The sequence below is a fragment of the Aegilops tauschii genome, chromosome 5, assembly GCF_002575655.3.
Source record: "Aegilops tauschii subsp. strangulata cultivar AL8/78 chromosome 5, Aet v6.0, whole genome shotgun sequence".
In the NCBI taxonomy this organism is placed as follows: domain Eukaryota; kingdom Viridiplantae; phylum Streptophyta; class Magnoliopsida; order Poales; family Poaceae; genus Aegilops; species Aegilops tauschii.
Window position 1 is genome coordinate 27,471,298 of NC_053039.3, and position 9,880 is coordinate 27,481,177.

Below are 9,880 nucleotides of genomic sequence, written 5' to 3' on the forward strand. Positions count from 1 at the left end.
TTTATAGCATCTTCTCGATTCTTATTTCCTTCTCCACTTGCACAAATGTCGACACTTGTCACTATTGTGCTCATATCTCTTGATGTGTTACTCTATCAGGATGTAGACTTATTGCAGCTGTTTTGGAACAGACAGATCACGGATAAAACAGAGGTAGTGGATCGCGGTTTCTAAATCTCAAACCACTTACACTTAATATTGTGGACACCACTATAATGTCAACGTTTCAACGATCTTAAGTTGTGAAGGTAGCTTTATATGGCAGAATTTTACAAATTTTTTTGAAAGAATTTTACAAATTGAGGCTCTGAATATGACTTGTGATCATATACAAAATTGTATCGCAAAAATATATACAAAATGTGGTGAACAGCAGAATATTCATAGAACATCAGTCTGAGAACAAGATACTGTCAATCGCATTTAGAACAAAAGAACCTGTCTTACCTATGTATAAGTGCATGTAAATCCCGAGTGGATTATCCGATTATCGGTTAACAAAACTAACCAAATAAAAAGTACTCTATGGTATGTAAGTTCGTAATTACAAGGTTGAACAATTAACCTATCTCATTCTAAAGAGATGAACAAGTCCTGGATTAAGAAACTGAGAGATCCAGCTAGCAGGCTAGACGAACAGCTGCAGCAAGACGGGCGGCCTGTCGACGGCGGCCTGCTGCCCCGCCTCCTGATCCGACAGAGCGACCCACCGGTCGACGGAGCCGCTGAGTGCCATCTCCTCGCGGTGCCGCCGCATGTGGCCGCCCAGCGCCTGGCCCGTCTCGAAGCCAAGCCCGCAGATGTGACAGTCGTGCCGCTGCTTATCCTCTTGCCTTTTCCGCTCCTTGATGACCCTGGCGACGCCGACGCCGAGCTCTAGCCCATGGCGGCCGCGCAGGTGACTGGTCCGGTGCCCGCCCAGCGCCTGGAATGTCTCGAACGCCCGGCCGCAAGTCTTGCACACGAACTCTCCCTCCCCGGACGTGGCCACAGCTCTCCCCCGCCGCGCCCTCTTCCTGGGGACCATCGCCGGCGCACCGGTCGAGCTGTCCGACGTCGTGGTGGACGTTGCCGAGGAATCTGTGCTGAGCGACAGCGCGAGGGACACAAATTGCGCCTCCTCCCTCGCGCGCTTCATGCCCGCTCCCATGGGTTTGCTGATTGTCTCAATGATCCGCTGATATCTGTAATTCGATCGATGCTCTGTTGTGCCGTTGGTCTGTGAAAAGTGAGAACTTGGTACAAGTAGGAAGAATGGATTGATGCTCTCATGGGCGGCCGCAGTTATATATAGGTTGTGTGGGCAGGGCAGGAGACGGTGGCGTGCGTGGTGCTTCCGGGGGAGCATACGTGTGTGCCAAGTTGGTGGGGGCCGGCCGACCTCTGGCGCCTGCGGAAGCCACCGCGACGTTCGCGACGTGACGGATTGGATCGAGCTCCGTAGGATATTATTATTTTGGCAGATAGCTCGACTGGATATTTTCCGTGGTACGTAGTGCGGTCGACCGGCGGCGAACGTGTGGTGCGGAGTGGCGTCACCTGTCACGCCACGACGCGCGTGGCCGCTGCTTGGCCGCGAGGGCGGTGGCCGGAATCCGCAATTAATCCATTAATTTAATCCGGACACTGGAGTTGGACGGCGGCGCCGGCGTGAGCACGCGGGCAGGAAGGGTTTGGAACGTTCTATAGGAGTATGTGGAAAGATCTTCGATCGCGCCAAATCTTTCAGACTTGAGACTTGTGTGGTGTGTGCTCTAGCACATACATACTCCCTCCGGTACTGTTTAATTATACGTGCTTTGCACATCAGAAAATATATAATAGTAATAGCAGGGGAAATGCATTCTCGGCATTTTATTTTCTTACATACAAATTATACTAGTCAGGTCCCAACTCTATAGAATCTAGATTGTTCTATTGCTTTTTTTTTACTGGAGAATCAGATTCTTGGCATCGAAAGAAGATATTTCTAGAATAATATGAGACAATAGTGGGGATTCAATTAAAAGGCCATGTGGCAGAATCTTGTGTGATGAAAAATTTATACAGCGGATGATATTTGTTTGGATTCGCCGTCTCTCAACCATCGGATGGAGCATACCCAACGGCTGATATTCAAAGTTATTGTGACACTATACAGGGGTATAGATATAGGAAAAAAATGTTAGGTCATCTGTTGTGATATACAGAGTGATGCCAACTATTGTTCTGATCGATCTTTTTTTATAAGGGGGGTTACGACCAATTTATTGAGAGAACGGTCATGCTACAGTCAAACTTCACCAGCCGTGATATTTTCACAATAGTATTTGTCAAAGGGAATGAGAATGTAATTGAACTTCCATTCATAACCTTCTTATTATGAAAGAGGACTTTTACGTCTTTTTTATGCATGTTTGCTACATGTCAGGCAGCTGCAAAATTATTGGCGTACTCATTTTTTTACTTTGCCAGAGGCACAAACTGGAGGCAACATGACAAGCGTCGACCACGGCAAGGTCGAGCTAGGACCTCGTCGGATATGGGGACGTTGCAGTGACTGACAACGAGCTACAGAGTCCTAGGAGGAGGCGACAAAACAGGTTGATAGGTGCTGATTGGGGGTTGCGGGTGATCATTAGGGTTGTTGCACATCGGGGGGCTTAAAGAGATGGTTGCGGCGACGACAAGTAACGATGGTAGGAAGATGATGCACGGAATCACCTCAACTTACCTCCTGACACACATCATTACCTCAACTTACCTCCTAACACACCTATTGATACCATTACCAAAGCTTAAGCATAGAGTTTTCGCTAACCATCGTATTATCATATGAAATCATCACCATTTCCTATTTTTTGGATGTCACAAATGGTCTGCAACTACCAACTGGCGACAAACTTAGCACTCCGTACAACTTTTCTAATTTGTACATACATAATCATTTAGTTATCCACAGTCGAAACCTAGCTTTCACCCCCCCCCCCCCCCAAAAGCACAACTATCGCATACTTTTTGCTCACTCATTTCTCTTTGTTGGATACACTCTGGCTTCCCCACCGATGATTTTGCGTATTAACTAGTAGAAAAAGGGTCAAATGTCAAGCACACTAGTGCCGGTTTGCTTTTGAGCCGGCACTAATGTGTGCATTAGTGCCGGTTCCAACGGCTAGCCGGCCGCTTTCATTAGTACCGGTTCGTGGCCGACCTTTAGCACCGGTTTATGCCACAGACCGGTACTAAAGTGAGTGGTGGCAGGATGTTGTCAGTCCGGGGCCCCTCCAGCACCTTTAGTACCGGTTCGTGGCACGAACCGGTGCTAAAGGTCGTCCTACATATACCCTTCGTCCACCCGAGCTCGCTCTGTTCTTCCCCTTTCCCCTCTCCTCTCTGTTCTTCCCCTCTTCCTCTCGAGCTCATCACACATTTTGCCCAAAATTTGTCAAGATTTGAAGGCCCCCATCCATTCAAATGATCACAAAGGTTAGCGACTTTGTCCTTTCATCTCTCATTGCTAGATTAGCTCTTGCAATGCTTTGTATAGTGATTAATTTATGAGTTTAGTAATTTGGAAGGAAATATATGTGCTAGTATTTGATTTATATGCAATTTGAGGTCAAAAATAACACTTAGTTTGCATATGTAGGTGTGGTTTACTTAGTGCCTTCTAAATCTCCGCCGTAACCACAGTCGATCGCCCGCACTGTTCCGTCGCCGGCACCACCTTGTGGTGAGCCTCTTGTTCATGAATGTTTTACATTACCAAATTGATGTTTGTGTGATTTGGATATATAGTTACTCGTATAATTATCTTACCCGTACGTTGTTTGTTATACATAGTGCCATGGTTTTGATATCCGTCCTCGTCGGCCATCGTCCTTGTTATGATTCGGATGTGGTATATTCTCTTTTAAAACTAGTTGTTGCATTTCGTGTTTATGACAAATTATGCCCATCAAGTTGACATAGATATTTTTGTCTAGGAGGTTTGTGAACCGGAAATTCCAACCGGCCCTATTGTCGAGAGGTTAAATTTAGTTGAAAGAGAAAACGAGTATTTGAAAGAAAAATTGAAAAGAATTGAGGGGGAGAAGATGGAATTGGAGTTGCATGTTGCCGATGCCGTCGATGATCACAAGATCAAGATGGAGAAAATGCACTTGAAGATTAAAAAGATTAGAAAATATGCCATTGATAGTGAGGCTTGGTATCATTATGCTGTTGGATCAATTGTTACCTTAGTTGCGATCTTGATCGCATTTGTTGTTGCATTTAAATTCTTTAGTTAGAGAGTTATTTATTTGTTGCATTTAAGTCTTGTATGAACTTTATGTATGAACTTGTATTAATTTGGTCTTTTCGGTGTTGTGTAATGAAGATGAGCCGACAATGGATGTACGATGACCGATGCTCTCCCGAGTTCATTAATGGCGTGCAAACATTTCTGCTTGCGGCAGAGGCAAACAAGCGGGTGGATGGTTTTATGCCTTGTCCATGTTTAGTCCGTAAGAATGATCACAATTACTCTACGTCAAGAACCATTCACGTCCACCTGTTTAAGTCCGGTTTCATGCCTCACTATAATGTTTGGACCAAGCACGGAGAAAGAGGGGTTATGATGGAAGACAATGAAGAAGAATAGGACGACGACAGCTATCCTGGCCATGGGTTCCCTGAATACGATGATACAACAATGGGGGAAGAAGCTGAGCCGGCAATGCGGGAAGAAGCTGAAGAAGAGGCATCAGATGAGTCCGCTGATGATCTAGGTCGGGCCATTGCCGATGCAAAGAGAAACTGCGCAAGTGATTTGGAGAAGAAGAAGTTGCAGCGCATGTTAGAGGATCACAAGAAATTGTTGTACCCGAATTGCGAAGCTGACAAGAAAAAGTTGGGCACCACACTGGAATTGCTGCAATGGAAAGCAGAGAATGGTGTATCTGACAAAGGATTTGGAAAGTTGCTGGTAATGATAAAGAATATGCTTCCAAAGGACAACGAATTGCCCGAGAGTACGTAGGAAGCAAAGAAGGCTGTCTGCCCTCTTGGGTTAGAGGTGCAGAAGATACATGCATGCCCTAATGACTGCATCCTCTACCGCGGTGAGTACGAGGACTTGAACGCTTGCCCGGTATGCGGTGCATTGCGCTATAAGATCAGGCGCGATGACCCTGGTGATGTCGAGGGCGAGCGCCCCAGGAAGAAGATTCCTGCCAAGGTGATGTGGTATGCTCCTATAATACCACGGTTGAAACGTTTGTTCCAAAACAAAGAGCATGCCAAGGTGATGCGATGGCACAGAGAAGACCGTAAGAAAGACGAAAAGTTGAGAGTACCCGCTGACGGGTCGCAGTGGAGAAAAATCGAGAGAAAGTACGGGAATGAGTTTGCAGATGACGCAAGGAACGTATGGTTTAGTCTAAGCGCAGATGGCATTAATCCTTTTGGGGAGGAGAGCAGCAACCATAGCACCTGGCCTGTGACTCTATGTTTGTATAACCTTCCTCCTTGGTTGTGCATGAAGCGGAAGTTCATTATGATGCTAGTGCTCATCCAAGGCCCTAAGCAACCCGGCAATGAAATTGGTGTGTACCTAAGGCCATTAGTTGAAGAACTCTTACAACTGTGGAATGGAACAGGTGTAGGTGCGTGGGATGAGCACATGGGGGAAGAATTTGACCTAAAGGCCTTGCTGTTCGTGACCATCAATGATTGGCCTGCTCTCAGTAACCTTTCAGGACAGACAAACAAGGGATACCGCGCATGCACGCACTGTTTGGATGATACCGACAGTATATATTTGGACAATTGTAGGAAGAATGTGTACCTGGGACATCGTCGATTTCTTCCGAGCAGGCATCCGGTAAGAAAGAAAGGCAAGCATTTCAAAGGTGAGGCGGATCACCGGACGAAGCCTCGCCATCGTACTGGTGCTGATGTACATGATATGGTCAAGGATTTGAAGGTAGTCTTTGGAAAGGGTCCTGGCGGACAACCTGTTCCGAATGATGCTAACGGACGCGCACCCATGTGGAAGAAGAAATCTACATTTTGGGACCTGCCCTATTGGAAAAACCTAGAGGTCCGCTCTGCAATCGACGTGATGCACGTGACGAAGAATCTTTGCGTGACCCTGCTTGGCTTCTTGGGCGTGTATGGAAGACAAAAGATACACCTGAGGCACGGGAGGACCAGCAACGTACGCATGGAAAAGACGGCATACATCAGGGTCATGCCAGCTACGCTCTTACCAAAGAAGAGAAGGAAATCTTCTTTGAATGCCTGCACAGTATTAAGGTACCGTCTGGCTTCTCGTCGAATATAAAGGGAATAATAAACATGGCAGAGAAAAAGTTCCAGAACCTAAAGTCTCATGACTGCCACATGATTATGACGCAACTGCTTCCGGTTGCATTGAGGGGGCTTCTACCGGATAACGTTCGATTAGCCATTGTGAAGCTACGTGCATTCCTCAATGCAATCTCTCAGAGGGTAATCGATCCAGAAATCATACCAAGGTTAGAGAATGATTTGGTGCAATGTCTTGTCAGTTTCGAGTTGGTGTTCCCATCATCCTTCTTCAACATCATGACGCACGTCCTAGTTCACCTATGCGAAGAGATTAACGTTTTGGGTCCTGTATTTCTACACAATATGTTCCCCTTTGAGAGGTTCATGGGAGTCTGAAAGAAATATGTTCATAACCGTGCTAGGCCAGAAGGAAGCATCTCCTAGGGCCATCAAAATGAGGAGGTCATTGAGTTTTGTATTGACTTTATTCCTGACTTTAAGCCGATTGGTGTTCCTGAATCGCGGCATAAGGGCAGACTCGATGGAAAAGGCACGCTAGGAGGGAATCAAAAAATATGTATGGACGGACATTCTCTCACTGAAGCAGACTACACAGTTCTACAGAATTCCGCCTTGGTGGCTCCGTATATGGACGAACACAAGAATTTTCTACGCTCCAAACACCCGGAGCGGTCTGATGACTAGATTACACGTGAACAAACCAGGAGTTTCGCCGGTTGGTTGCAGACACGTACCATGCATGACGCCTCTATTGAAGATGACCTGTACTCGCTGTCCCAGTTACCATCTTCGAATATAATGACTTTCAAAGGGTACGAGATAAATGGTAATACATTTTACACGATCGCCCAAGATAAGAAGAGCACCAACCAAAATAGTGGTGTCTGCTTTGATGCAACAACCAAGACGGGAAAGGAAACATATTATGGTTACATAGAGGAGATATGGGAACTTGACTATGGACGTGGTTTGAATGTCCCTTTGTTTCGATGCAAATGGGTCAATATGACACGAGGCGGGGTAACCGAAGACCCGCAGTATGGAACGACAACAGTGGATCTCAACGAACTTGCGTATGCAGACGAACCATTCGTCCTAGCTAATGATGTGGCACAGGTTTTCTATGTGAAGGATATGTCTACCAAACCGAGAAAAAGAAAAGATAAGGAAGCGAATGCATCGTACGATGAGCCAAAGCGCCACATAGTTCTTTCTGGGAAGAGAAACATCGTGGGAGTGGATGACAAGACAGACATGTCAGAAGATTATGAAAAGTTTGATGAAATTGCTCCATTCACAGTGAATATTGACCCGAGCATCCAGTTAAATGATGAAGATTTTCTATGGCTACGGCGCAAAGGGACACACACGAAGAAAAAGTTTTACACCCAAAGATCTGGGATGTGATCGGCTTCACTATCATCACTTTCTTCTGTGTTTCACACCCAGGAGGGAATCTCGGTAATAGTTAGGTTAGTTATGTGTTTTGGCATTTGAAACGCGAAGAAATTTTATGTGCAAACAAATTCTTTCATGCATTTACTGATTTTTTAGCTAAATGACCCTGAAATTGAAAAGCATTTCAAATGAACTCAGAAAAGGTTGAAAGTTGGCATGGTATCATAATTTCACCCACATAGCATGTGGAAAAAAGTAGAGAGAGTTACCGCAAAAACTGGATGCACTTCGTGTACAAAATGGACAATCTCTTTCGAAGTATCAGAGTTTCGGACGAAAACTCATCCATTACAAAGGAATTTCATTTTTTAAATAACCTAAGCATTACCAAATTGAATATAATGATAAAACACACTAATACTAAACATAAGAAAAAGAATAACTGAAAAATCTATTTTCAAAGTTAAGTTATTCACAAACTAGTGATTCACACAAATTTTAAATAATTCAAAATGTAAACTATTCAAATTTGTAAACTATCGGCACTAATAGAAAGTTTGTAATTTTTTGTACCTAAAGCAAAAATATTCACAAAAAAACTCTAAATACAGCAAAAAACAACTCAAAAATAAAGAAAACAAAAATAAATAAAGCAAAAAAAAAGAAAATAAAAAAGCCCGCCTACTGCGCCACAGTGGCCTGCATACGACTAGAAACCCAACCTGTTGTTGGGCCAGGATGCAGGCCCGCAAAAGCCCAGTAGGCCCACAGGGCAGCACAGAACATTTAGGCCCAGTAGGCCTGCTTTGGAGAGGAGCTCGAGAGAGCTACCGCACTGGGGCTTATAAACCAGTGCGGACGCCCCTCGGCTTGCGAGGTGGGACTAAACATGACGCACCGCACCTGCGCCAGCGCACCACCTTTAGTACCGGGTGGTGGCTCAACCCGGTATTAAAGGGAGGGTCTTTAGTACCAGTTGGAGCCACCACCCGGTACTAAAGGTGGGCGCTTCCCGCCGCTTGGCCTAGCCAAAATTGACCTTTAGTACCGGTTGGTCGCTCCAACCTGTACTAAAGGCCCATCCTATATAAGAAAACACTTAAAAAAATTCAGTTTCTCATCTGCTTCTTCTCCTCTGCGCCGTCGCCCGCCGCCCCCTCCGCCGCCCCCGTCACCACCCCTCGTCAACGCCCCCGTCACCACCCCTCGTCGACGCCCCCGTCGCCGCCCCCGTTGCCACCCCTCGTCGACGCCCCCGTCGCCGCCCCGTCCCCGTCGTCGCCGCCCCGGCCATCCCCGTCGCCGCCCCGTCCCCGTCGTTGCCGCGCCCTGCGCCGTCGTCCCGTCGTCCCCGCCCGGCCCGTCCCCGTCCCCGTCGTCACCGCCCTGTCCCCATCCCCGTCGTCGCCGCCCGTCGCCGTCCCCGTCGCCTGGCCTCGCCGGTGAGCTCCTGCCCCGGCCGCCATGTCCACACACACACACATTGTTTTTTAGTTTTTTAGTTATATAGAAATTTTTATAGAAATGTTAGAAATTTTTCAGTTTTTTAGTTATAGAAATATTAGAAATGTTATAGAAATGTTAGTTATATAGAAATGTTATAAATTTTTCTGTTTTTAAGTTGTAGAAATATTTATAGAAATGTTAGCAATTTTTCTGTTTTTTAGTTATAGAAATATTAGAAATGTTATAGAAATGTTAGTTATATATATAGAAATGTTAGAAATTGTAGAATTAGTTTTAGTTCGATGAATTAGATTAATGTCAAATTGTTAGAATTTGCATATAGAATTTTAGTTATCACAATCCAATCATTTAAAAATGTTACTTTTTGCGGGCATATAGTATTTGTTCTCGACGATGCCCGACCCGCATCCTCGTCGTCGACCCGTTCGCGACGACGTCCGGCTGACCATGTCCGGGATTGGGCTCCGCCGGGCTGGCAATGGGAGGTGCTACCTGGAGGGGCGCGCCGCTTGGTGAGGAACCGGGCCTCGGGTCCCGTCGTCGACCCTGATCTCCTTTGGTGGCGTTCGCGTGGGCCACATTCGGTGCAGAGGGAGCCGGCCCCGCCGGAGGTGGTGCGTCGTCGTGTCAGGGAGGAGGACGAGCACGTCCATCGCTACATGGCTGCTATGGATGTCAGGTTCTCCAATACCTGGCAGGTTCTTTGGGCAGATGACCGGAG

At 46.3% G+C, this 9,880-nt stretch overlaps 1 protein-coding gene across 1 annotated transcript; it reads right to left on the reverse strand.

Annotated features, from left to right (window-relative positions):
- Nucleotides 1-352: 352 nt before the first annotated feature.
- Nucleotides 353-1,268, reverse strand: LOC109734388 (zinc finger protein ZAT5-like). The gene has a single exon (XM_020293596.4). The coding sequence runs from the start codon at nucleotides 1,148-1,150 to the stop codon at nucleotides 629-631; it is 522 nt and encodes a 173-aa protein (XP_020149185.1). The 5' UTR covers nucleotides 1,151-1,268; the 3' UTR covers nucleotides 353-628.
- Between the last annotated feature and the right edge of the window lie 8,612 nt (nucleotides 1,269-9,880).

What these genes read in the sequence shown, in the direction of transcription:
- LOC109734388 (XM_020293596.4), bottom strand. Translation starts at nt 1,150, where the DNA reads ATGGGAGCGGGCATGAAGCGCGCGAGGGAGGAGGCGCAATTTGTGTCC.